General features: G+C 50.0%; 11 protein-coding genes across 11 annotated transcripts; 3 read left to right on the top strand and 8 right to left on the bottom strand.

Moving 5' to 3' along the window:
- Window positions 1-65: 65 nt before the first annotated feature.
- Window positions 66-1,756, bottom strand: NECHADRAFT_51752 (uncharacterized protein; the record flags this gene model as incomplete). The annotated part of the gene is made up of 3 exons (XM_003042254.1): window positions 66-745; window positions 824-1,288; window positions 1,351-1,756. 3 exons carry the CDS (start codon window positions 1,754-1,756, stop codon window positions 66-68), a joined length of 1,551 nt encoding a protein of 516 aa, XP_003042300.1.
- Window positions 1,757-2,754: 998 nt separating this feature from the next.
- Window positions 2,755-4,350, top strand: NECHADRAFT_51818 (uncharacterized protein; the record flags this gene model as incomplete). The annotated part of the gene is made up of 2 exons (XM_003042343.1): window positions 2,755-2,916; window positions 2,974-4,350. The coding sequence occupies 2 exons, from the start codon at window positions 2,755-2,757 to the stop codon at window positions 4,348-4,350; spliced, it is 1,539 nt and encodes a 512-aa protein (XP_003042389.1).
- A 224-nt stretch (window positions 4,351-4,574) lies between these two features.
- On the bottom strand, window positions 4,575-6,105 carry NECHADRAFT_86456 (uncharacterized protein; the record flags this gene model as incomplete). Its single annotated transcript, XM_003042253.1, has 2 exons — window positions 4,575-5,479; window positions 5,532-6,105. The coding sequence occupies 2 exons, from the start codon at window positions 6,103-6,105 to the stop codon at window positions 4,575-4,577; spliced, it is 1,479 nt and encodes a 492-aa protein (XP_003042299.1).
- A 356-nt stretch (window positions 6,106-6,461) lies between these two features.
- NECHADRAFT_51832 (uncharacterized protein) lies at window positions 6,462-8,169 on the bottom strand (the record flags this gene model as incomplete). The annotated part of the gene is made up of 5 exons (XM_003042252.1): window positions 6,462-6,966; window positions 7,016-7,351; window positions 7,387-7,562; window positions 7,628-7,791; window positions 7,842-8,169. The coding sequence occupies 5 exons, from the start codon at window positions 8,167-8,169 to the stop codon at window positions 6,462-6,464; spliced, it is 1,509 nt and encodes a 502-aa protein (XP_003042298.1).
- A 1,049-nt stretch (window positions 8,170-9,218) lies between these two features.
- Window positions 9,219-10,701, top strand: NECHADRAFT_51736 (uncharacterized protein; the record flags this gene model as incomplete). The annotated part of the gene is made up of 5 exons (XM_003042342.1): window positions 9,219-9,452; window positions 9,621-9,725; window positions 9,783-10,159; window positions 10,204-10,299; window positions 10,350-10,701. 5 exons carry the CDS (start codon window positions 9,219-9,221, stop codon window positions 10,699-10,701), a joined length of 1,164 nt encoding a protein of 387 aa, XP_003042388.1.
- Window positions 10,702-10,993: 292 nt separating this feature from the next.
- On the bottom strand, window positions 10,994-12,317 carry NECHADRAFT_97177 (uncharacterized protein; the record flags this gene model as incomplete). The annotated part of the gene is made up of 4 exons (XM_003042251.1): window positions 10,994-11,144; window positions 11,217-11,561; window positions 11,613-11,809; window positions 11,874-12,317. The coding sequence occupies 4 exons, from the start codon at window positions 12,315-12,317 to the stop codon at window positions 10,994-10,996; spliced, it is 1,137 nt and encodes a 378-aa protein (XP_003042297.1).
- Window positions 12,318-13,665: 1,348 nt separating this feature from the next.
- Window positions 13,666-15,000, bottom strand: NECHADRAFT_51810 (uncharacterized protein; the record flags this gene model as incomplete). The annotated part of the gene is made up of 2 exons (XM_003042250.1): window positions 13,666-14,739; window positions 14,794-15,000. The coding sequence occupies 2 exons, from the start codon at window positions 14,998-15,000 to the stop codon at window positions 13,666-13,668; spliced, it is 1,281 nt and encodes a 426-aa protein (XP_003042296.1).
- Window positions 15,001-17,562: 2,562 nt separating this feature from the next.
- Window positions 17,563-19,040, bottom strand: NECHADRAFT_51674 (uncharacterized protein; the record flags this gene model as incomplete). Its single annotated transcript, XM_003042249.1, has 3 exons — window positions 17,563-18,573; window positions 18,620-18,729; window positions 18,782-19,040. The coding sequence occupies 3 exons, from the start codon at window positions 19,038-19,040 to the stop codon at window positions 17,563-17,565; spliced, it is 1,380 nt and encodes a 459-aa protein (XP_003042295.1).
- A 1,620-nt stretch (window positions 19,041-20,660) lies between these two features.
- NECHADRAFT_51633 (uncharacterized protein) lies at window positions 20,661-21,113 on the bottom strand (the record flags this gene model as incomplete). The annotated part of the gene is made up of 2 exons (XM_003042248.1): window positions 20,661-20,738; window positions 20,802-21,113. 2 exons carry the CDS (start codon window positions 21,111-21,113, stop codon window positions 20,661-20,663), a joined length of 390 nt encoding a protein of 129 aa, XP_003042294.1.
- A 1,253-nt stretch (window positions 21,114-22,366) lies between these two features.
- On the top strand, window positions 22,367-23,329 carry NECHADRAFT_51851 (uncharacterized protein; the record flags this gene model as incomplete). Its single annotated transcript, XM_003042341.1, has 1 exon — window positions 22,367-23,329. One exon carries the CDS (start codon window positions 22,367-22,369, stop codon window positions 23,327-23,329), a length of 963 nt encoding a protein of 320 aa, XP_003042387.1.
- A 225-nt stretch (window positions 23,330-23,554) lies between these two features.
- Window positions 23,555-26,161, bottom strand: NECHADRAFT_86448 (uncharacterized protein; the record flags this gene model as incomplete). The annotated part of the gene is made up of 6 exons (XM_003042247.1): window positions 23,555-23,664; window positions 23,716-23,862; window positions 24,104-24,893; window positions 24,948-25,840; window positions 25,891-25,997; window positions 26,121-26,161. The coding sequence occupies 6 exons, from the start codon at window positions 26,159-26,161 to the stop codon at window positions 23,555-23,557; spliced, it is 2,088 nt and encodes a 695-aa protein (XP_003042293.1).
- Window positions 26,162-26,250: the final 89 nt, after the last annotated feature.

The raw sequence follows: 26,250 nt of genomic DNA, 5'->3' as shown, positions 1-26,250 counted from the left end.
GGTCTCCATGATCATTCTATTATGCTTAGTATCTCGACTCGTAATCAAGACATAGTGCTCGGCGCCTAAACCAGAATAAAGGCAACTTCTGGGTCCTTCAGAATATGTAACCAATTGTGCTGTGCTCCATCCTTTCTCCTCCTGTCCCATATTACATGCAGCGTGTCAATGGAAGTATACACAAATCCCCAGGGAAGGCAGTCGGCGAGTCTTTTCATCCTTGACATACTCCAGGCCTGCCTCTCTGGGTCTCGGGCTTGAGCTCCGGCAATAAAGGTTGGCCACGGTGATGTCTTGAAGCTTGGATCCCCGTGAGGTATCGACAACAACTGGAGGAAGAGGTCTTGCTCCAAGGTTTGCTCAGTGTCCGGAGGTAGATGGTCCCTGATGGAGGGAACTGCGTATAAGATGTACAAGCAACAGGCCAACTGGTGTGCACGCCCCGCATGTGTGCGGCTCTGAATCTCGGTGACTTGGCGGCCATGTGGCACATCCTTGATGTCGCGCGCCCAGGCATCCAAATCGTACGACATGGCACTATTCATGTGCTCCATCCCTTCTTCAGTTATCCTCGCAATGGAAACGCCGTCATCACTCGGTTCGTTTGAGAGTCGTGCCACGGCCATTAAGATCTGCAAGATCTCGGCGGGGCAGCAAATGTAGCTGTTGTTGGAAGCAAAGCGGATGACTGATGGAGCTTGCGCAGTGTAAAAGTAGGATGAAGAGGCTAATAAGCCGTTGACGACTGTAGATGCAAAGATATAGCTTCTTGAAGAAGATCAGTCTCGGGTTAGTGTACTGGTGGGTTTGACCTACATGTAACAGTCCGCTATGATGAAGTCTCTCAGCATCTTGTTCGAATAACCCCCTGGCTGAAGATGTCTGAGCACATTGCCACTGCCTTCAAGGTGAGCTCTCCAGCCATGCTTGCCAGACTCGATGAGTTCCAAGGCGATAAAGAAATGGGCTGCCGCTAGAAGAATGTCGCTCTTAAGGGGGCTAGCTTCCTCAATCGCCAGACGAAGTGCCTCGAGTCCTTTCTGCTTAGCGACCAGGGCATCTGCAGCCACATGCCGGGAAGTTGCCAATGCCTGGCGACTTGAGGACTGCGGCCAGGCGAGTTGATTATGAGCTCGAGGCTTTAGGAAATTTGACATGTGAGTTGCCGAGGCAGCTATAATGATGTGTCTCAGGAGTGGATGTGCTCCGCTTAGAGGAACCAACTCGTGGAAAGGATTTAGGCCTGGGAGGTCTATAGCAACTAGATCTGGGCATAGTCGATTTGTGACTTGTGATGTTAGCCTAGACTCAATATTAAGAGGATGTGTCGCGTCACAAAGAAGAACTAACAGTACGATAGATACTGACGTTCCGCAGACTTGACATCTTGGAACAGAGGGTCAACCAAAGCCCAGGGAATCGTTTGGTTGCTGGAGCCTGAAGATGCTAAAACCTGAGCACGACTATGGCATAGCCTCGTGTTTGCAGAGACGACCGCGTCTCTGGTGGCTGTGCTTTTATACTTGATCGAAGACCCCTCAGCAACCCATGTTGAGTCGTTCAACACAGGCAATTTGTTACCGGCCAGCTTGCCTCGACTGGCGACTGCACCCGCCCATCTATACAGCTTCCCATAACCGAGACATTCCTTGCCAGTAGTGGTGCACTTGCGACAGGCCGGAACTGAGCGATCGCATCGTAACCTACTGTATCGGCAGTTGTGGCAAGCTTTGCTGGAAGGGCGCTGAGGGTCCATAAGCGATGACCCAGAGCGAGCGACGAGGTCAAATTTGACTAAGTCGATGCGCGACTAGAGCGGCCTTATCTCTAAAGATATGCAACCGACAATTGACATGGTATAGGAGTTGCTGGTTAGCAAACGGGGCGGTAAGGACCCTTGATGCAGAAGAGATAATTGGGTTGAAGCTGTGACTAGGTGGAAACACAAGTGCCTCGGCAATTCACAAACGTGCACCAGTTGGTCGACCCGGTAACTGAAATGCCCATGGAGTTGTAATTATACGAGTGTTTGGGGGTCGGCGCCCAGCGGAATCCTTGGTGGGAACTAACCGAACACCGAACATCTCGGAGGGCGCAACGCGCTGCGACAACTGGATGAACTCGGCATATTTAATTGATAGAGACCCGGTTCTTCAACATACAATTTCAAGCGCGGAGTACTTTGCTGCCAACGGGACAAGCCACGTCCTCCAACCCAACCTTCACATCAGCTCCGGATGACAAATGATTCAGCCGCCGATACGGAGCTGTGGAGACACTAGTCTGTATCAGGAAGATATAACCCCATGTCCTGCAGAGGCAAAAATACCCCACGCAACTTTGTTGAGTTGCCATGCGGACTCAGTCGCGAGCTGTTGGCACCATCGTTCACCGCAGTGTATTCAAGCCAATCGTAAGATGCCATTGATTGGGAATCTTATCTCGTGCCCAGATCGTGTGGTAGTGGCAGCCCAATCTCAGAGCTTGCAGTTGTGGGTGGAGCAAAGGGCCATTTTGCCAAGATGAACTCTCATGATGTCAGAGTTTGCAGAATAAGAACCAAGGGTCACCCTAGCCCAATTCTTGATCCTTTTTTGTCCTCCTGACAGGCCTTTCTTCAACCTGGGTGCTAAGCAACACTGCGCCGGCCCAGCATGTTCAACATTGATCGACGATAAGCAGCTCGACCTTGACCTTTTCTCTTTGACCGTCTTTTACTTGCTACCGCGTCTCTTCTGTGACCCAATCTCCAACATGACTCACGGACAAGTCGTCGTCGAAAGCGAGGATCCCGAATCCGCAACCAATACCATCATCGATGTTGAAAAGCTGGGCCGACAGCGGCCAGCGGCCTTTGCCACGCTATGGGCCGAGTTGGGTTTCATATTCTCGCTTCTAGGCTCCATGGCAATGGCTGTATGTTCCTCGTTTCTTCGATTCTTTATCACTTTGCATGTACTAACTGGAAAATAGGAATTCTTCGTGTCAGGATTTCACATCATCCTGCCGCCTCTAGCCATTGAGCTTGAAATCCCCGAAGCATCTCGAACGTGGCCATCGAGCGTGTTCTCCCTCGTTACGGGCGCATTTCTACTACCACTGGGCCGGTTGAGTGATATGCATGGCGCCTACATAATTTTCAACAGCGGGCTTGCATGGATGTCGGTCTGGTGTCTGGTCGCCGGCTTCAGTCACAACTATATCATGCTCATTATCTGCCGTGCTTTGCAGGGAATAGGAGCAGCGGCCTTTCTACCTGCCGGTATTACTCTGCTTGGCAAGACGTACCGACCAGGGCCACGAAAGAATTTCGTTTTTGCCATATATGGTGCTTTCGCACCTCTTGGGTTCTTCATCGGCATCCTGATAGGAGGTATCTCGGGCGAATTTCTGTCCTGGAAATGGTACTTTTGGATTGGTGCAATCATTCTTGTCGTCATATTCGCTGCCGGATTCTTCTCTATCCCAAACGACTTCATTAAACAACCCCCTGACGGCCTTGGAATGGACTGGTGGGGGGTGGCAACCATCGTACCAGGTCTTATCCTTCTGGTATACGCCATCACCGATAGCTCACAGGCACCTGAGGGCTGGGCCAGCCCTCAAATTATTGCCACCATTATCGTTGGCGTAATGATTCTGGCTGCGGCCGTATACCTTGAAGGTTGGGTTGTCCCAAACCCCCTTGTCCCAGCTGACCTCTTCTCGCCGCCATACATGACAACCCTTGTCGTGGCTCTTTTCTTTGCCTATGGCAGTTTTGGCGTCTTCCTTCTCTACAGCAGTTTCTACATTGAGCTTGTCCTCGAGGTATCGCCTCTGCTAACGGCTCTATGGTACGTTCCTATGATTGTCGGTGGTCTTCTCCTTGCCACAGTGGGAGGCCTGGTTCTTCATCGACTCCCCGGCCGTATCCTTCTGATAGTCTCCGGGATTGGATACGTTGTTTGCTGCCTCCTTTTCGCTCTCATGCCAGAAAACCCGAACTATTGGGCTTGGGTTCTGCCAGCTATGGTTGCATCCACAGTTGGCATCGACATTACATTTACCGTCAGTAACGTTTTCATCACGACAAATCTACCCGCACGGCGTCAAGGACTTGCAGGAGCACTAATAAACAGCACGCTGTTTCTGGGAATCAGCTTCTTTCTTGGGTTTGCCGATGTGGCCGTGGGACAGACGTCACGCCCAACTCTACGAGAGAGTTACCAAGTCGGATTATGGTTTGGTGTTGGCATATCAGGAGTGGCGCTATTGATGTTGGCATTTATCAATGTTGGAAAGGCCAAGAGTGATTTGACCATTGAAGAACGAGAGCAGATGGAAGCGGCGAGGGGTAGAGGTGAATAAATGGCATAAGACGGTGATGATGTATGGCTTTAAATATCAGGGCGTTAGGAACAACTTGGCGCGAAAGGCCAAGATCTTTGATCACCACTCATAGACAGACAATCTCCAAGACAAATTTATTTCAGCAACGCGACTGTTCAATGTCTGGTGAGCTGGTCTGCCCTGGGATGCATTACCACCTTCTCCTAGGACAAGAATACATTGACACCAAACGCTGTTAGGACCTAGAAGCTCGATGTTGCCTTTGCCCGCAACCTCGCCCCATACCTCCACATGAGAAGTGGTGCTGGAATTCCAAAGAAGAGTCTTGCGAAAGCCATGGTGTTGTTTCCCCATCCGTAACCTAGCACCGAGTACATCTTGGGTGTAAATAGGGGGAACAAGAATGCAGTCAAGCTTCTGAGGAACTGTGTTGCCGCCATGGCACTGGATGTATGATCCGGATATGCATCGATAGTGTATGCCTGCATGGGCATACCTGCAATCTGCATGCCAAAGGTTGTGAAAAACATGCCAACATCGACCCAAGCCCAGTGAACCTTGTACTGGGCACACCACCCATAGACAATGAAGCCAAAGGGGGCTAGAATAGCACCAGGAAGTATGAGGGGGATGCGGTGTTCAGGAACAGGCTGTCCATCGGCACGGCGTTCCATTCTACGGAACGAATAGTCCATCAAAGGCCCAGCAAGCTGAGACCCGGCGAGCTCTCCAAGCATGCAAGAAATGTAGTGGAGACCACTAATCTCCACGGACTGATGGTAATGATTGATCCAAAGGTCGGCGAAACTCGAAAGAACAATGTACAGAAGCCCGTAGCTAATGGCCGAGATGATGGATGATACTTGGATGATTGGATGGAAGGCAAGAAGTCGTAGTGGGCGACTCAAAGCTTGACCAAGAACAATGGCAAGATTCGATTGGCTTCGGTGCCGCTCTTCTTGTGTGTAGTATGGGGCACCGGTTTCTTTGCGCAGCTTCTTGGCTCGTTTTTTAAGAATGGCTGGGGCAAACGTCTCGCGGAAGCTAGTCAATGAAATGACAACCATGGCAAATTGGAAGATGGATGTTGACCAGAACATCCATCTCCAAGAGACACGGTAGGTCATGAAGCCGCCCACAATTGGACCTGCAAGTAGAATTAGCTATGGCCTGGCGGACACGCGGTTCAGGATACTTACCCAATGCGGCTCCCAGCAGGGGAACCAGAAGAAACCACCCAAGAGACCTCCCGCGCTCCTCTGGGCGCCATATATCACCCAGAACTCCACCTCCAAGTGCGTATATAGCACTGGCTCCAAAGCCGGCCAAGAACCGGGCAGCAATGAGCAGCTCCTTGGAGTTTGCAAAGCCACAAGCGATGTTCCAGACCAAGAACCAAACGTTAGACGCGTGCAAGATCACCTGGCGGCCGTATACTTCGGACAATGGTCCAATCACAAGCGGGCCGAAGGCAGTTGCCAGCAAGTAGATGCTCAAAGCCATCATAGCCTCAGTCGAGTTCATATCCAAATCGACTGCAATCAAAGACAATGCGGGGGCCATGACAGTTGATACGAGGATTCGATTGAAACCGGTTACCGAGAGGACATTGGTCACAGTCCATTTGCGTCTTTCTGGCCAGTTCTTGGGGTTCTCGCTATCCTGGTCATCGAAAGCAACGAGATATGGATCTGGTTGAACAGGGGATACTGTAGTCAGCTCAGTCCCGACTGGGACGTGGTTGTTCGAGGTGGTCTTTATTCTGGAAGCCATATTTGAGTTGAAGAAAAGGAATAAGAAGAGGACGAGATGATGATTCAGAACCCCGCAATAAATAGGCATCAGCAACGCAGTCTTCAGGCTGAATCATGGAGTGTAGATCTCGCGGAGCTAATGCGGAGATATCGGCAGCGAACGGAATTATTGCGGTCACGGCCCCTGACCAGGTGAACTCGACACAAGTTAAGCGAGTAGGATGCGACAAGGCAAGGTATTAGATCCATAGTCAATTGAAAAGAGACTGGGGGCATGTTCCAATATGGAAGGTGATTGCGAGTGCAGTAAACGTCCCCACAATCACAAGATGGTGTAGTCTATTGATGCAAACTTGAGGCATGAATCTTTAGAAACTAACCTCTGCCAGGAATCTTGAACCCAGAGGCTCTCAGCTTCTGGAACACTTGTTGGGGATCATACTTCTTAGAGGCGGCCTGTAGATATCGGACGGACTCAGTTCCATAGTGTTTGATTGGATCCTGGTCGCCTAGAGCATAGTTGAGGTACTCCCAGTTCTTGTTCGCGCTAATGCTGGTGGCATATTTGTTGATGGCATTCCTATACTCGAGTGTCAAAGGGGCGATCTTCTTCTGGTTCTCAGCTGTGTCAACAGTGACGGCAATGAGCCAGTTGAGAGCAGGACCATCGGCGACGACATCCTCAAGACCGAGAACATTACCACCCGCCTTGCGGGAGTGAGCCACCATGGACTCAGTGAACGGCTGGAACTGGACAAGAACGCTGAAGTCGGAGCCTGGGGCTACTGCCTTCATCTTCTCGACATACTCGGCATGTTTCTCATCTACAAACTTCATGACCCGGATATCATTAGTGGCCATGCCAGTCATCCAGTTGGCACTAGAACGGGGTCAGTACAGCATGAAGGGGCAGCCATATGTGAACGTACTAAAGGCCCAAGGGTGTAGGACCCGTGAACTGAGGCACAAGGTCCGCAATCTTGCCGGTGGTCAGTGTGTTGGAAACATTTGGGAGGGAGAGAAAGTCGTCAAAAGCCGGGGCAGCAGGAATGGCGTCAGAGTTGGAGACAACCGAGATCAAGATGCGCTCTTTTCCGTTGTACTGGACCGAAACGATCAGCTGAGAGGCAGGGTCAAGATGCATGTTTTCGGCAAAGTCGATGTATGACTCGAACACACGATCGCGTTGCGACAGGTCGAAGCTAACAAAGCCTCCCCAAAGCTTGTTGGAGTCAACAACGTCTGCCGAACGGTTCTGGTTAGCGCTAGGAGAAAGCGCAGTTACGAAGGGAAAATGGACTTGCATTGGTCGACTCGAGTCACAAACCCCAGGTTTCCAGAGCCACCCTTCAGGGCTTTCCACAAATCAGGGTGCTGGTTCTTGTTGGCGTTGACAATTCGACCGTCGGAGAGAACCACCTCAAAGTTGGCAACAACATCGCAAGCAAAGCCACGAGCGTTTGAATGGAATGAGTACTAAAGAGAGGTTAGAACTTGACCGCTGCCAACGCGTGCCAGAGTGGTCGTGAATGGGCACCTACTCCTCCTCCAGTGGTGAAACCACCGACACCAACAACAGAAGCACGGCCGCCAACAGCCGCGACGCCGTGTTCGTTGAGCGCCTCGTAAACACGACCCCAATTAGAGCCGGGTTGGATCGATGCAATCTTCTTTTTCGAGTCGTAGGTGGTAGCGTTCATGTAACCTCCAAGTAGTTAGTCATGATACAGGAGGGCAGGGTGCAGATATCCGTACTGAAATCAATGGTGATACCATTTTCAACTCCGTTGGAGCCCTTCCATGCAGAGTGTGCACCACTGCGTATGCCAAACGGACATTTCTTGTTGGAAATGACCTGGGCTATCTTGGAAACGTCCTGTGTAGTCTCGGGGAGAACCATGCACCAAGGTTCGAGGGCTGCATTCGCTGAATAGTAGGTCTTCAAGCGGGCGTCGTATGCGTCGCTTCCGGGGACATAGATCTTTCCCTTAAGTTGAGGGACGGCGGCGAGAGTAGAGCACTGTATTGTCTGTGTCAGCAAGAAGCTGGAGAGGCTTGAGAGCGGCGCAGAAAACTCACGCATGGACATGAATCGTGTGTAGCCGCGGCTAACGCACCTGCTCCCAACAGGGCGAGACTGGCAAGGGAGAGTTTCATTTCGAGAACAGATGAGATGTACAAGAAGCAAGAAGGTGTTCGATTGGGATATCAACTGTCAGATAGAGAAAAGATCAACAAGAAAAGAAGGAAGGCCAGGCCCTAATAAGACCTGGAAAACATCCGAATGAACCAAAGCATCCCATGTTACAGACATGATTACGGAGCCTCCAAGGATGGGCAAAACTTGCGAGAATTCAGTCCATGCACAGCACGGACTGGTCGATGTGAGATCTTGTCCGCTCAGACCTTGAGGGGTTTGGAGATCAGTGGAGATGCTAGACCAGGGCATTTAGCTAGGCTCCGCCCTTGGCGCTGGTGATCTGGGGAAGGCTGGATTGCTAGTCAACTGTCATATTGTTTATCGAGATGAGTTCCGCACCGCCGATGAGATTAATGACCGACATCTGTACGTCAATACCTTACTGCGCGAGAATCTTCCACAAAATGTTCCAATTTGCTTTTCATCGTTACGGCCCTCTTGGCTGTCAGTTCAGCCCAGCTCAGACGTGCCAAGGCATACTAGCAGAGTTTCGCCCCTTCTAATAGGCACCATTTTTCAGCTCTGCATCAAAGATTTGGTCATCACAGAAGCCACCAATCTCCAAACGCCAATCCCTTCCTCGAGGGGATGGCCTGGCATGCGCAGCCCGTCCCGCGCGACCTTGGCCGGTGTGGGCTATCCCGGCTTTCCGGAAGCTGGCCGCCGTTCCAAGCCAATGATGCGGGCTTGGCGGTGCAAGCCACGGGCTGAACGAACATCGACGGCTCCTACAGCACCTCTCGTGCCTTAATCGTCAACAACCGGCGTTTCACGCTAACCTTGCATCCAATGCTGCGGCTGTAAGCTATGACCAGAGCTCGTGTTCAGCAATTCAGGAGATCATTCCCGTCTTTAACCTAGGACTTCTGCATCCCCAAGATCGACTTGTTCCTGGCTTCCTCATCCTCGTTTATTCCCGTCATGTCGAAAATATGACGACCTTTCCTACCATCAACGGCACAGAGGTGTTCCGCCTGCCTCCTCCTGGCTATGGGCCTCTAGACTTTGACAACCCCAGGCAGCAGAAGAAGCTGGAACATTATTTGATCTTTGGACTCGGTGCCCCACTGGCATTGATTGCTCTGTTGCAGAGATATTACACCAAGATCTTTCTGTCCAAGGGGTTGCAGACTGATGATGGTAAGTTGCAGGAATCTGAGAGTAGAGTCATAGAGAGTAGAGGTTGCTAATCTTATTCTAGGGTTCATGTTTCTTGGCTGGGTAACTCTCCTTGATAGCCATGATGCCAGACAGATTCTGTTTCTGACTGTTGATAGTTGTCATCTGTCTTGACCCAAGCTTTGCTTATCGGTAAGTGTCTCTAACTTCCTCAGTCACTTGATTCACCTAACCTCAGCTTCATAGCTTCCATCGCACAAGGTGGAATGTGTGCTCACAGCTGGGAGATGAGCCTCGCAGATTTCCAACGCTATTCCTTGGTGAGTGAACTTTTCTCCGCCGTTCGGTCCTCAGCCCAAACCTGACCGCGAGCCTAGATAAGTTATCTTTGTGGACCAATCTACCAACTATGCAATGGCTTCATCAAGCTGTCTCTCCTATCCCTCTACCTCCACCTCTCTCCTCAGAGATGGTTCCGGATAGCAGTCTGGCTTACCATTGGCATTGTCACGGCGTACACCATCATCATTACCTTTATGATGTGGTTTCTCTGCAACCCTCCCCGCAAAGCCTTTGACTTCAAGGTAGAAGGTGGCTCATGCACTGATGCGGCCATTCTATACATGGCTACAGCCGTGTCAAACATTGTCACCGACGTGATACTATTCGTGTTGCCGATCCCGATGGTCTATAATCTACATATGCCCAAGATCCAAAAGTTTGGAGCCATCATCGTCTTTGCAATCGGATCCTTGTAAGTGATTCGATAATCCTAAAGGTCTTTTCTAATCTCTGTAGAACTGTTGCCACATCGGTGACCAGACTAGTATATCTACCCGTGGTGCTAGCCAGCACAGATGTCTCTTGGGACTCTGCACCCGCCAACATATGGACGTACGTCACGTTTTGGCCGTTAGCCTGAACGGTGATGCTAACAATCATAGATTCATTGAAGCTAATCTCTTTGTCATATGCGGCTCTATGCCGACCCTACGCAAGTTCTTTAAGCACTTCATGCCTCGTATTGTGGGATCATCTGGAGCCTCTCACTACGGAACGACCTCCTACGGTCAGCATCAACAAAGCAACACGCTCAGTCGAGTGCGTAAAGGCCGCAGCCAGTATGCGCAGTTTCCTGAGGACAATGCCACTGAGCTTGAGCGATTCTCTGATGATGACAACAAAAATGGTGGGACGGTCGTGGTTGGCAATGCAAGTACTGAAGGCCTACGGGACGATCATAGTGAGAGGGCAATTCTACAAACCCAGACTTTTACAGTTCAGTACTCATCATGAGTAGCCGAGTCGCTGAAGGGGAAAGATCCTATTTTCTACAGTGTAAGAACAGCATAAATAAAATCTACGCCTTTGGATACCTATTGAGATTGAACAGTTTGAATAGCAACGTCTACTTGCCAAGTTTGCGTCTCTTCGGGCTGTATTCTGACAACTCTGATCACTAGCTCACCGTTCTTTTAAGCCATCTTTACAATGACATCCAGATCATTGGTCACTTCTGCAACACACGAGCAGTCACAAACCACGCACTTCTTGAATCAGCTTTCTTTACGGTCTGCTAATAAGGAGACTACTTGGAGGCCTCGAGTTCCTCCTTCTCGCTTTCGCCAAGCAGCCCCAGAGCCTCTCGTCGTGTAGGAGCTGCAGCATCAAAGTATGGCTTTTCGGCCAACGATGTCACTCTAGTTCCATGCCGTGGCTCCTTGCCACTGTAGTCCCAGCTAGCATTGTGAATGGTAATGCTGCAAATGTCAGAGTCTTGGTCTCCCCGTGGGCGGAATCAAGGTACATACCGGTTGTCCCAGAGAACAGAAGTTCGGGGTGTCCATCTCCAGCGCAACTGAATGTCAATGTTCTTCTCGTATACATCATACAGATACCCAAGAATTATGTCGCTCTCGGCCTTGTCAAGTCCCACGATCCTGTCGGTCATGGCACGGTTGACCCAAAGGGCCTTCCAACCGGTTGCAGGATGAACTCGAACCAACGGGTGAATCCGCTCGATGTACTTGGGACCAGCCTCGGGATCATCTCGGTCCAGATAGGGGTGTGCGGACCGATACACAGCGGACCTTCCGTCAATGATCTTGCGGAACTCTGGTGACAGCTTCTCGTAGGCAGCATATCCGCTGGCCCAGCTTTCGAGTCGTTAGTATTTGGCCTGTCAATAGACGCTAAACGAAACGTACAGTGTGTCTCCACCAACACTAGGAACTGTGTCATTGTGAAGATGAGTGATTCCAGCAGGCTGACGCTCGTGGACGAGATCTGTGTGCCATCTTGATGCACCTCCAGGCTGGCGAAAGGTCGCGGGTCGTTCCGTGGCTTGAAGGTCAGGCCAAATGATTGAAACACCTGGAAGGCCTGGGACTTGGGCAACTTGGGGCTGAAATACAAGGTCAGATTACTTGCAATGGAATTATTCGAATCTTTGGTTGTTCAATACTCACATGAACCTCGACCTCTCCGTACCACTCGCCAAGCTCCTTCTGCTGCTGAGGGCTGAGGTCCTGGTCTCGGAAGAAGACGACGCTTCGCTCAGCAATTAGCAAGGCAAGTTCGTCACGCTGCTCGTTTGTGAGGTCCTTGAGCTGCAGGCCCTCGATTTCTGTTCCGATGTGGGCAGTCAAGTCGGTAACCTTTGTCGCCGCAGAGAAAAGGTTCTTCTTGGACTTGTCTGCCCTAGCTCCTGCGTCGACATAGTCACGAGGCTGATCACGGATCTTGTACACGTCTTGCAGAAATAGCGGACGCGAGGGACGATAAGGGTAGCCCTTAGAAAGGTCTATGCCTGCCTTTTCAAGTCTCTCCCGAGCCGGCGCGGGCAGCTTGAGAGAGTCCTTGATAGGCTCGGCAACATCCTTGATGCTGGGATCGATTGGAGCAGGAACCATGGTGACAGGCGGCTGATAGTTGATTGGAGTATCAGTTGAATGGGTATGAAGGTCTTTTGGGTTGTTCCGTCTCATATGGCCAAGCACACGCTTATTTATGACATAGCCGTTGTTGCATCGATCCCCGGGTTCCCCAATTAAGGACATCTCGTCATAATGGCACACGATGACCAACCTGGTTTGCACGCCATCTCATTGGTTATCGCTTCCGATGCGATATGCAAAACTCATTGCAACATTAACATCTGGCCAGTGTTTTCCGCCAAAAATGGCGCCATGAAGGATCTTGACTACAACGGGATAGGCTTGCCTACCCCTCTATAGACACAAGATGGTGTGCAGTCCAAGATTTGTAAGAAGGATCCCCTCATGGGTTGCGATTCGGACAATAGCGATTTGTAATGCAATTTCTGAGAAGTGACTGTGCAGTCATACTTGGGCTCTTCGGTCCCGGGCCGAGCAAACGAGACTTAAGTACCTATGTGGGAGCCGATGTATGTATCATGATCTTAATCGGCCGGAGATAAGGAAGATACTGCCCCGATGGCTTCAAGATACCTATCTTAAGTGCCATTTCTTCGAATAGTCTCGGAAGACTCGATATTATGATCTTCCGTGGTCCTGGTTAGTTGCTTCGGATTTAAAAGTTCTCGTTAATGAACTATAGTCTTTGGCCGCTTCAGTCTTCTTATAGTTGTAAGTGTGCCGGCCGTTCAATCTTCTTCCAAACTGGCGGCCGGTCAAACGCAAGCTAGTTTTATACGACGTGATCATGGTAAGAGTGATAACATCTTGGCCATTTTGAAGATTGTGCTGTTCAGTTTGCCACATCCTAGACTCACGAAACCATCGACCCTACGCTACCCAAAAGGTCAAGCTTTGTAAACGAGATTATCTATGGAAATGTCTATCTACGAAAGACTGGGCAGCCGCACCCGAAAGCAATTATACGTAGACGTGCTAAGCATGGATTGTTGCCTTCCTCCAACTACCGCAAGTCTTCATCTCATGCATGTCTCGAGATAGCCTTGAGCCCAAGAACTGACTAATTGAGTGAGTATTCGAATATAGTTACGAGAGATCGAACTGCGAAGGGCTTGCAGTATGGTTAACGAGCCTGTACGATATGCACCCTCGGAACTCCGAGATTCTCATCATCTAGTTTCAGCATTCTTGGGACTCGGTTGACGCCTAAGGCCAACTCATAGACCAAGGAAGCACCCCAAGGCCATTTGGGTGGAGCAGAGCTGTCACAGGATGAACATTTTCCGCGATTACTTCATAACAGCTGCATAGCTATTCAATGGCTCTCAATCCAGTCTATCCAGTATATATTAAAACAACGAAATTACAACTTGGCTCGAGCAACGCTTGCAAGCTCCTGACTGCCACTACTGCGCCAAGCGGCTGTCTCCTTGGGCTTTGATGTCTTCCACTGCCACTTGGGCTCTGACTGTTTCTCCTCAACCAACAGCTTCTGTACCCATTGTCCAAAAATAGGAAGCATCTTGAAACCGTGTCCCGAGTCACCGGAGAGGACAACAAGCGAAGAGTCGGTTCCAGGCACAAAGTCAATGATGTAGTCCGAGTCATCTGTGTCGGCGAACCAGCACAGATGTCTATCGATCAACGGACGATCCGCGAGTTGTGGGAATACCTCCCTTAGGAGTCTTCGGATATGCACCTCATCCTCTTCAGGGATGAATTGTGACTCGGAGAGCTCAGAGTAAGGAATTGAGAGGCCATCCTGAGACCAAGCGTAGTTGGTGTAAGCGCCTCCCATGTGACAGAACTTGAGCTTGTTGGTGGCCTTGTCGGGCTCGAAGAAGAAGGCAAGATCCCGCACGTTGGTGACAGGAATGCCTCTCAATGCGTCAGCCTCTTTAGGAGTCAACTGGATGTGTGCGACACCCCAGCAGCGACCTGTCATTTGCTTGCCCATGCGGGGAATGAGGTTGGAGGCATCGGCGCCCAAAGCCACGATGGTCTTGTCGGCAAGGTAGATTCGGCCTTCTCGGGTCTTTGCTCCAACACATTTGGTGCCGTTCCGGCTCGATGCGTAGAGCAGAGACTCAACCTCTCCCTTCTGACTGCCAAGCTGGAACTTGACACCCAACTTGACACACTCTGCGTACACGGCACTCAAAGCGTTGGCAGAGTGACCGTACCCCGCCAGCTTGTTAAAGTAGCCAGCCCAGCGTTGCACATGATGGAATGCGGGAACCAGCTTCTTGATGTCGGCATTTCCGTTTACGCGCTGCACCTTGCCGTTGAAGGCGGAATTGTCCCGTACAGATGCGTAATAGCTCTCAAGGACTCGTTTTGTCTGGTCGGGCGCGTTGTTGGATCCGACGTTGAGGAAGCCCGTCTCATGGTAGTGAGGTTTGTACAATGGATCAGTCTGCCATTTCCGGATGGCTTGCTACTCAAATGCATCAGCAGAGTGTGCATGGCCAATGCAATGCAGGATACTCACCAGGGCCAGCTCGGTGTAGAAGGGATCCGCATACTCGGCTCGAATCACCTTGTTGAGATCGTTGGCTGCTGAGAAGCGACTGGGGACCTCGTGGTCCTTTTCCAAGACGGTAATGTCTGAGTAACCATTCTGGGCCAGGTGGTATGCGGTCGCTAGGCCAAAGCAGCCTCCGCCGAGAATTAGGACAGGTCGTGATGTGTCAGCCATTATGATCTGTGATGGGACGTAAAGAAGAGATACTGAACAGCAGCAGCAGGAGAAGTCCAGCGGAGGGTCAGCGAGGGGATTTATGTTCTCGTCATCATTGGTTTCCGCCTTTTGCTGGTCATGAAAGATAGGGAGAGCCTCGGGATGCCAGCCGATATCGCCGCCATCATCGTAGTTCCGCCACCGCTGGTTGGACAGGCCCATTTCCCCTCACTCTTGTCAACTTAGTTAGCGTAGCCGACGATTCTAAGTCGAGAAGAATCGACTCCACCACCTGTCGACGCCCTCCCCCGCTTCTTCGCCACTCCCAGCCTCTTACTACCCCGGATCGGATAAGATACACCAAGCGCGATAGCCGAGGCGCGGAGAGGAAACCGAGTGTTTGGTGGGTGAGAGAAGTCTCGAGAGTTTTGAGTTATCTAAACTTGAGGGCAGCGTCTTTTTCATCGCAAGATAGTACCTACAAATTCAACCGAGGCAGGTCCAACAAGTCTCCTTTGAGTTCATGCCAATGCGGCTGCCGGCGCTTAGTTTCCGGTTCCTTTATCGCCCATATGCGGCCCCGGCATGCCCCGGACATTCCCCACCGGTCATCTGGTCATTCGGCGTACCCTCATCGGCAGAGAAGCCGGTTGCTCCACCAATAAATGGTTATTTGCCGAATCGATGAGTTCAAGCTTGGGCTGCCGGTATTCATAGTTAAGCCTCAAGTTAGAGATGTCGTCTGATGTAAGGGACCGTGATTGAAGTAATTCGGTGGGACTCACTCGTGTCTTGAAATGAGTGATGATGCTAGATGTGAAATGCACAAATAGAGTTGCCAGAGCGTGTCAATTGGAGTCAATATCTTGCTTACATTGCTTTCCCGTCTCTCACATGGAACATGCCTAAATGTTACTCAGTGTGGGAAAGTGCTAGGTTCCAAGGCCAGCGCTCAAAATATGCGACTCAGATCGGGACATCTCGAGATCAACCTGGCTGACAAACCCACGCACACAGTATAAATAGTCCTAAAGTTTCTTCGCTTAAGCATACGGACGAATTTATCAACACATTGCTTTTACCCATAGATGCTCACGCTAAGGGTGGTCTTGCTTGTCCATAGCTACGACCGCCTTCGAAAGTGGCGCTGGTGACCACGGAATACGACCCGAGGAGCCACGGCAATTCACGAATCATAACTGATAACATTGTTTCTGACCTACTTCTCACGAGGCTTTATTGAAATCATATTGACTTCCAGGATGGCATGAAACGGTAGCTGAGAATCTCGCATCAAAGGTGATTGACAACTCGATTTAGTCCGGCATTGTTACCCTGGAACGTCATCAACCAATTTCGCTTGATAATACTTGCTCACAGTTGATGTTTGAGCAACCTGAACTACACAATTAACATTAGTTTTGAGTCTGACTCACAGATCTTTGACCTGCTATTCTTGGGGGTGGTGGCCTATGATTGTTCTATCGTCTTTGCATCTCAGAGCATGCACTGATCCAGGGCATCGGAACCAGTAGCCGAGATTCTAACAAGTGGCTTATCCTTCTTGGATTCATGGCTCGACTACGGTTTAAAAAGCTTTCCAAAGCGTGATATAAATTCTCAAACCTCAATCACCTCTCGCAACTCGCTGTGAATCTAAGACCAAGCTATACTTCTTCAGAGTGTTGCCGATAAGCACGCACGCGGGTCGAGAAATAAGCAGAACATTCAAAGGGACTACCTGACTCTCCTCAAGTGCGAGATAAAATGTTCAGGGATACAAATGACACCTTGAAGCTCTTTTGCCTACACTTATCACACTTTATTTACTATCTTGAACTGAGGGAGGATACGCTGAAGGGTTTTATTGTCCTAGTGTCTCTTTCTTTCTCGATCCGGATGCCTCTGGTGGATGTCCGGACCCGCTTAAAGACGAAATCTCGTCTTTCCGAAATCGGTTAGACTTGATTATATCAGCATTCAGACCCATATATTAAAATGGGACTTGGCCAATCACAAACTTCTCGGATCATGGTGGAAAGATATCCGAAGCTTTCCCGACATACCCATCGATAAAAGCATAACCCCGCCTTGAATCTGCTTCGCCTGGGACAAAAACAGCAGGCGTGGCCACGCAATTGCCCTTCTGTGGCTCCATCTTAACTCAACCCTGACGCTCGCATCGAAGCTATTTGCCCACGGACATTTTATATGCACCATAAGCTTTTTGAGAAAAGCGAGACAGTGATGCCCTAAGGCATACCAAATTCTACTCTACGATACATATAATTCCCACCTGCTAATGATGGAACTTGTGGGCTGCATGCTCCCTCTCTGTCTTGACATCTGTGAAGAGTCATGTTTAACCGCCGATGTGCTACATTTGTCGGCTTTGCCCTGTGCTCGCGTGTTCCGCTCATTTTTCATCTTTAGTGTTTTAGGTAAAGACTGATCATGTTATATACGGTTGAACTACCTATGTACTCTGAAAACAGAATATTCTTGAAACGAGTGGGTTCGAAATGAACAAGTATTGACATGAATTGCCTCAGGGGGCACAAAGCATCAGCCATCAGCCGCCTAGCTCGCAAGCAAAACAACAGGCTCCCCGTTCGTGACATTGACACAAACCCGCCCATCATTGTCTGAAGTATACGAACCTTGTCCGAAAACATTGTTCCATGACTTGTTTGGCTTTTGTGTGAAGAAGCAATACTGACCCGACCAGCCCTGGCCCCGATTGGTGGTGAGAACGACGAGGTCTCCCCCGGCACGGCTCCATGCGTAGACGTTGTTTTCTACAAACAGATGCTTGTGATCATTCCCGCCAAGACCGCCAGCCTTTGATCGTGCATTGGAAAGACGAGAGATGGCTTGGTACAAGTCTGCATTGGTGCTGAATCCACTTCGCCAGAGATCCTCTCGATTCGCTGGATCATTGCCTCCCGCATAGCCCTGTTCAGTCCCGTAGTAGACAATGGGAATACCTCTGGCGAGAATGACGTGGGCCAGGGCGTTCTTGAGAAGGGAAACGTCGTTCTTTCGGTTCAGCCATCGAGCATTGTCGTGATTATCCAAAAAGGTACCCAATACAGTAGGGTCGGAGAATTTGGCGCTGATTTCATCATGCATGTTGACCAAATCCTGGGAAGATCCTTGCTGCTGGTAGAATCTGTTCATCGGATAATAGATGGCGTAGTTGAGAAGGCCAGGCATGACACTAGCATACCCTGCCAGATAGTTTGGATTGCCATCAAAAACCTCCCCAATCGAGTATACTCCGGCAGCTGATTGAAAGCCGGGCCAAAAATCCTTTTCAACGTGTTTGACTGTGTCAATCCGGATACCGTCGAACTGGTACTCCTTCACCAACCACTTGATCCAATTCTGGTAAAGAGTACGGATCTCGGAATTCTCTGTCTTGACATCAGGAAGGCCAGCGATGCTGCAGACCTCGATGCTTGTTTGGTCGGAGTAGTTAATTTCGCATCCCGAATGGTACGAACTCTGCTGATTCAGAGGCTCAGGCTTGTGCCCCCCAATGTTGGGGCCCATGTGGTTGGCGACCACATCGACCATGACATAGATTCCCTATTTCTGTCAGTATCGAGAATGCTAGAGAACATGGACTTGTTACCTTTTGGTGTGCTGAGCTGACTAGGCTCTTCAAGTCTTCAGCCGTCCCATACTTGGAGTTGATGGCATACAAATCATCGGCCCAGTACCCATGGTATCCATTTGGGGTATCTGAGTACATGGTTATTGACTAAATAATTGCAGATGGACCGTGTAGGCTTACTAGAGACAACTGGGGTAATCCATATAGCATCAAAACCCATGCCTCTGATGTAGTCAAGCTTAGACTCTAGGCCTTTGAAGGTCCCGCCGCAGTAGGAGCCCAAGTCTGAGCATGCGCCTCCATTATCAGTGGAGCTGCGAGCGATCCGATCGGTGAGAACAAAGTAAATGTTTCGAGATTTCCAGGCAGCGGCATCTGCTGCAAGAGCAGTTGGACAAATGCTGGCAAAGACAGCAGCCAATGCATAAAGGGGCTTCATCTTGGCCAGGACTGATGGTTGCTGAAGACGAGGTGTTCTGTCTTGCACTCAGACAGTGGAATGTGCGGCACTGATGAGCATCTAAATACTTGGATCTCATGTCTCTAATAAACTCGTCCACAAGAGTTGAATGTCACGAGCCCCTGTCATGAGCGTGGGAGCCAATCCGGCTGCCTTCATCGTCTGGGGTCGGTTGTGCGAGAGGGCCCGATTCGCTTGAAAGCGACCGAGCTCAAGACGGTGGAATGATTGGTGCTTACTGCGGGGTAGACTAATAGAATCTCGTTTCGAGTTAGATTGCCCGCCCAATGGCCATGTGTGTTACAGGGGTGCAAGACATGGCGGTTCATCCCATTGGAAACATTCGACAGGCTGTTGCATCAAGTGCGTCCCTGTATTCTCATCGGCCCGAAGCCCAGCGCGTAATCATGTGAGGTTATATAACCTCGGCGGGCCTGCTGAAAGTGGTTACATACCCAGGTGTAGGTGTGCTATTGGCTCGATGCCGGTCCGACGAGATTTCCTCCACGGGGTATGCAGGGCTAGGATCGGCAATGATCAAGAGAGAAGGTTGAAAGAGTCAGAAATATCAAGCAAGGTTACAGATTTTTACATAAACCGGGAAGAACAGAATGTCGCTACATGCTAGACAGTGCTTGGCACAATTTGCGGGGATGTTGCTGGCCTCATTTCATGTCTTTAAGGAACTCCCCTCAAGCGTGGAAACTCCGCAACCCTTGTAGAATCTCCGCCGATCCTGTCAAATAACCTTTCAATTGACTGTACTATAAATCGGCCCTTAGATCCCTGCTACATATAATTCGGGCCGCTCCTAAGAAGAGGTGGGCTTGGGTTACAATGGGTTTCTTCCCCAGACTCATATTTCAGGCCTCGGCTCAAAGAAGAAGTCTTTGAAGAATGACAGCTGAAAGTGAAAACTCTGACAATGGTAGGGACACAGAAGATGGTATCATGTTCACACGTAAAATAACTCATGAATGGCCCCGCTGTGAGTCCAGCCGGACAGGCTGGGCGCCAAGATATTCGTTCTTTGGGAATAGATACAATTATATAGTCAGGATAGACTAGCGAAGGCGACCGTTAACTTGATGAGAGAGCGTTTAACTACTATCAAGAGTCTTGTACGTTAAAGGGTTTTTGGTAGCACTCAACAAATTGTTTAGTTCTGCCATCAGCGGCTGTTGTTGCTTCGACCGTCCGAGTCGATAACTCTGTTCAGCTTGCAGAAGCGGTACACACTCGCCTAGCTTTGCGACTGGAAAACAGCCAATATGTTCTTCAAAACGCACCTCTATGCTGGCTGCTGGCCGAGGCAAAGTGAACCCTGTTCTGATTGACCTTGCTACATGGATGGCGCCAGAGATTTGAGGCAGCACCCGAAGAGCACGAAGGATAAATAGAGCCTTAGTTGTATGTAGATTGAACTACTACACAATCCCAATCATAAATTCATATCTATTCCCATTTTTCATGAACCAACCCCTGCTAGATATTGGCACCATGGCCTTCACAATGCTGTTGAGGGGACGGCAGTCTGGTGGCAATGATCTCTCATGATCTGAAACCCAATCCCATATACATAATCCCAGTTTTCACCCTCTAGTCATAGCTCGCTGTCATTTCAATTTCAACATCAGTATCTAGTGGAAGTTGATGGACAGCCACACAAGTCCGACACTTAATAAAGCGGTTATCAGTCTAGACTCGCTTCAGGAGCTTGTTGACTTTGACCAAACTTACAGGCTTGGGGTCTTTGGGGAAGAACTCATCCCAGGCAATGTTGACGGCATCAAAATCCTTCATGTTGGCCAAAAAGATATTTGCCTTTACCACTCGATCCATGCCACTCCCAGCGGCCTCAAGTACAGCCTGGAGATTCTTGAGAGCCATGCGTGCGCGATCTGTTACCGTCCCCGAGACGAGTTCATCAGTTTCTGGGTCAATGCCGATCGTGCCACTGCAGTACACCATGCCGTTGAACTTGACGGCTTGGGAGAATTGAGGGAGGGGAGCGCAAGCAGCAGACGTAACAACAGGCTCCCGATACGACATGGTGCACAATATGAGGGAAAGGAAATAAACTGAGAGAAATTTTCGGTATGAGTAGATGATAGGGAAATGGGTAGTGAGTAAATATACACGAAGAATTCAGCTAGCGGTGATCACCTGCTATCTGGACCAGATGGGCCAGCTGCCAAGCTGATACCCCATTCTACCCACCTATTCCTGGAGATGTGCATCCTCCGTAACCAATTGCTAATATCGCCTCTCATGTTAGCTCGTCATTGGCTTATACTTCATGGAGTGGACTGGCCATTTAGAGCCTATGCCCACACCCGGGACTGGTTAAGCAAGAGACTCCGAGATCTGACCCACAGATGTCGCAACGTTTTGCTTGCATGTAGAACAATAACTCGGAGTCACTTGAGAAATGAGCCCATTGATGAGTCAGTTTCACTCTACTTACATTCTTTCCCCCTACCCTTCAAGGTGGGGGGTTTGATGGGATAGAGGAGATGTGCTTGTAGCCTCTGCTCAACAACGAGGGGTAAGGTAACGTCTAGTCATGCATTGGAGCACGGCGCAGAAAAAAGGCCGGAATATCACAGAGTTGTGAGCCAATGGATTGTTTTGTTGTGAGAAACGAACTATTGGGTAGTCACAGTGTTCGTTCTGGGACACACTGGAAGAGCCTGGAACACGAGCAAACGACTCGAGAGCCTTTAAATGTGGCAGAAAGTTACGAAGAAGTAACTGTAAGATACAATCTAAGAACTGAGAGAATAAAACACGAGAAAAGGACAGCCTCTTTCTATCGCAATAGTCGCTTCCTAAGCACAAAATCATCATCTGGATGACCAAATACAACCAATCTTCCATTCAAGTCTCTCCTCGGGAGAGTTGATACACCTAGAACTTCTTTTTTACCTAAATCAGTGGAATTTCATTTTATGTGCGTTTACTAGGCACCGTGGGAGTATTAGACGTATAGTGCATATCCGTTCCAGTCTTCTCAGAATCTGGTGTCCCAGACTCATGCATTTGGGCAACAAGAGAGTAATCTGAATCTACTCTGGGAATTAGTACGATACAGAACAAAAAATGGGCAGAAATGACTGGAAGCATGTAGATGCAGTATCTCGGACACAAGTCTCGAGCCATTTAAGACTACATTCACCCCTTCGGGCCCAGCTAGTTATCAGTGAGCACCAAATCGAGGTCCAAGGTTTAAAAACACCAGCTCACCCCGTCCAACCTTCCGATTTATCTTCCTTCGACAAACACTCTCTATTCAGAAATCCACCATGTCGAATTTCTATGAAATCGCCGCTCTTACCGTCCAAGCTCGGAATCGCATCCGCCATCATATCTACGAAACGCCTCTCATTCCAGCGCGGAAGACGGGGCAAGATCATGGCGCAAAAGTTCTCTTCAAGGCGGAGAACTTTCAGCTCACAGGATCATTCAAGCTCCGAGGCGCTATGTCCAAGATGTCAGCCCATACCGAACAAGGGCCTCTCATCACGGCATCGTCCGGCAACCATGGAATCGGTGCCGCCTTAGCATCGCAGGCCCTTTCAAAGAAGCTCACTGTTGTGCTACCAGAGACGGTGGTTCCTGCAAAGCTTGAAAAGATTAAATCGTACGGCGTCGATGTGATCTTGCACGGCGCTGAGACAGGTCTGGCTGAGCAGCACGCGCAGCAGCTGGCTGCTTCTGGAACATACACATACATCTCGCCCTACAACGATAGCGACATTGTTTCTGGCCAGGGCACCATTGGACTAGAGATCCTTGAGCAGTGCGAAAAGGTAGACTGCGTCTTCATCTCGATGGGTGGCGGTGGATTGATCAGTGGCATTGGCTCGGTCATTAAGGCCTTCAGCCCCCAGACCGAAGTATACGGCATTGCTGCCATCAACTCGAAGGCATTGGCTGCTTCCATGAGCGCTGGTCGAGTAGTTGAGACGGAACACCTGCCCACCCTCGCTGAAGCGGTAGCTGGGGGTATCGACGAAGACACCATCACTCTGCCGCTAGCCAGGTCGGTGGTCGATCACGTTATCGAGTGCGACGAAGAAGATATTATTGCGGGCCTAAAGACTCTTGCTTTTGACGAGAACATGATCGTTGAAGGTTCTGCTGCTCTGGCTCTTGCGGGCTTCAATAAGGTTGCCAAGGACATGGCGGGGAAGACCAGTGTTGTTCTTCTGTGCGGCGGCAACTTTGATCACGGTGTTGTATCAAAGGTCATCTATGGCTCTTAAGAATATCGGTTTGGTGGGAAATGCTGGGTTGACCAGCACGGTTGTGGAGAGAGGAATTCATTAGGTGGTGTAGATAATAGAAGATGGCTAGATACACCATACCTTCAGTGTCTCGATATAGCAACCCAGAAGTTTCTTCCATGACATTTCTAGGTCACCCTTCTGCGTCGTTACTGCAGAGTATTGTCCGCTTGGTCTTCTGGAGGGGTGTGAGTATGACTGTCATCATGGGCCAGCTTGTGCGTGCATTACAGCCCACTTGGCGCAGCGACACCTCCAGTCAGCATCGTTGGTGTGGAGAAAGCCTCGGAGTCTCTTGCCTGGCGAGTCTATTTCTATAACAAAGGAGTGTAAGCACAGTTACCTCGCAGTTGAATGCCTCTTACCAGAAGAGATTTTCCAGCACAGGGCTACCGTTTTAATGCCGCATTGGGCTTCGTGATGCCATCGTTCTGAAAGGCGTTTTCCTGCTGCTTCACTGCAACCTACTTGGTTGTCTACGGGAGTAGCGAGGCCTCGGTACTTGAGGCGACCTGCAAGATGATCAAATTTGAAGCAACAGTTGACGAAAAGGTGTCCACACAACCACCTGATATCCTGCTTGTCTGGCTATCTTGACGTCCCTGAAGTCAATAGGTTAATGCGCATTTCGGCAACTCTCCAATTAGTACCAGAGAAAGACCTCCGCAAATATCAACTAGGTCGGCAGCACATGTATCCCGATGCTATCAAAAGCTTGCGTCCAAGCAACAGACACTTCTCCTTGCTCCTCACGACCGTCCACTATGTCCCAGATCTGCTGCACTATGTTCCACTGCTTATCTATATTGGCGATCCTGTACAGTTGCATGCGTGCCCACCATCTTCGCCAAACCTCACGCCTGGACCTCAAAGCGTTGCAAGAAGCAATTAACGCCGGCCAGGTGAGGGGCGCCATCTTTGGCTCGTCATATGCAGTTTCAAATGCCAGCTTTACATCTTCAGTTGCTTGCATATGCTCCGCAACGCACTCGACCTCTTGGACGACATCCTCAGGTGAGCAATCCTGGATACGAGTATAATAGTAGATGAGTGCTGCACTGTGCCAGGCTTTGGCTTGGTGCGTCAGAATCGCAAACCTCAGTTCATCGCTCCGCGGGATTGACGATATCTTCTCAGAGTTGAACCGCCAGGCCTGGAGCTTGTTTCCAACTTGTTCACACATCTCCAGGAAGTCATCCGGCATGGGTTCTCCCTCTTCTCGGAACCGTGGTAGGTGTTCGGCCAGTTGGCACGTTTGGTAGATCAACGTTGCTATATCAGGCGTGACACCGTACAAGTACTCATAGCAGCCACTCCGCTCTATAATCGTGCTGTCCTCTGTGCTGGGCTGGGCATCGCAGCCGGGCCAAGCTGATGTGGAGGGTTGGAAAGTGAGCGTGCGAGCCAACAATGCTAGAAAGGCCCCAATCTCGTTTAGTTGTCTAGATTGGCGGCTCATGATCTTCCATCGACTGCGTAGACTGCGTAGCTGAGCTGCAGCATTGAGATGAAAGCGAAAGTCGTCACCCTCTCCCGACAGTACCTGTGTTGTGTCAGCAGAGCTCGTTCAATTGTCTCGAGCCAGGCTGAGACTGACTCCTATAGTGATGAGAGATAGCACTGCGACCATTAAAATCTTATAGTTTGCAGCAGGAGCTGCCTGTTGAATGGCACCCTGCAGTGCCTGAATGGCGTAGTAGCGATGCTTGACACCCATCTCTCGATAATTGGGTTGCAGTTGGTCGCAATTCCATCGGTGAAAAGCAGAGGCGGCTACCAGAGAATGAGAAAGAGCAGAGTAGACTTTTGCTGTCGGTGTTTCCGTATCCCATGCACGATATGAGACCCCTTCAAGCGCCGTGGACAGATACAGGGTTCGGAAGGGGTTCCCGGAATGATCTATCGGTTGGAGAAGATCTGCCACATGTAAATTGTAATGGTTCATTAGCGAATCGACCTCTGTGTCCCCAAATAGTGTTATCGAGATGTTTTTTGGTAGCCGTGTATCGATTTTAGGCAGGTTCACCATGGCACCTGATGCTGGTGTCAAATCGTCAAGGTCAACGGACGCTTGCTGATCGCTTGATCCCTCATCGGCTGGTGGCAAGTAACAGAGTGGGCTTAATTCACTTGACGAGCTTTCGAGCTCTGATGCCGAGAAGTCGGGGAGACCAGAGTCGAACGGCCACCACTGTGTCGTGTCTGCTGTCGATTCAGTGCCAAGTAATTGTGGCTCAAGTGATGGGATTCTTTGGGCCATCAACTGGTGTCCATCGCTTTCATCTTGGAAATCAGATTCCATTGGGCCTATGGGCGTGAGGAAAGATCCTGGCTGCGCAGTAGATGCATCCATTCGAGGCGTGGCTGCTGGTTTGGCTGGGAACGCGGAGAAGGGACCTTGTTGAGATGCAAGCCCTGACTCAGAATCGTGGTCAATGGCCGAGAGAAAGCTATCGATAGTTGCTGATTCATACAGATTGCAAGTCTGATCTATGAAAAAGGGTCAGTGAAGGAGCCAGGGTGTCAGTGATGGTGCATACCAAGTCGAAGGTTACGGCGTCCTTGAAGGCCAGTTCCCGACTCCGCCTGTCCTAGCGAGTCTGAAACCCATTGTAGCCTGATCCCATAGCCTTCACAGACTATCCCCCTTTTTTCACAGTTTTTGCACGCTGTTGGTCGAAGATCACATCGGACTTTTCTTTTCTTGCATGTCCAGCAGCTGTCACTGACTATCAGTACTCGAAGACGTAATGTGAGCACATCAACATACCCAGTAAAGGTCATAGCACGTGGCTGTGATCGAGGAGGCATGATAACGATTATTATCTCCTCTCAAACCGGTTGTGCCGCTCTTTTCTCTTATCCGATTGACCACCCTGCGGGAGATTTGTTGGAGATGA

The sequence above is a fragment of the Fusarium vanettenii genome (assembly GCF_000151355.1).
Source record: "Fusarium vanettenii 77-13-4 chromosome 11 genomic scaffold NECHAsca_36_chr11_2_0, whole genome shotgun sequence".
In the NCBI taxonomy this organism is placed as follows: domain Eukaryota; kingdom Fungi; phylum Ascomycota; class Sordariomycetes; order Hypocreales; family Nectriaceae; genus Fusarium; species Fusarium vanettenii.
This window is presented reverse-complemented; position numbering and strand designations above follow the sequence as displayed.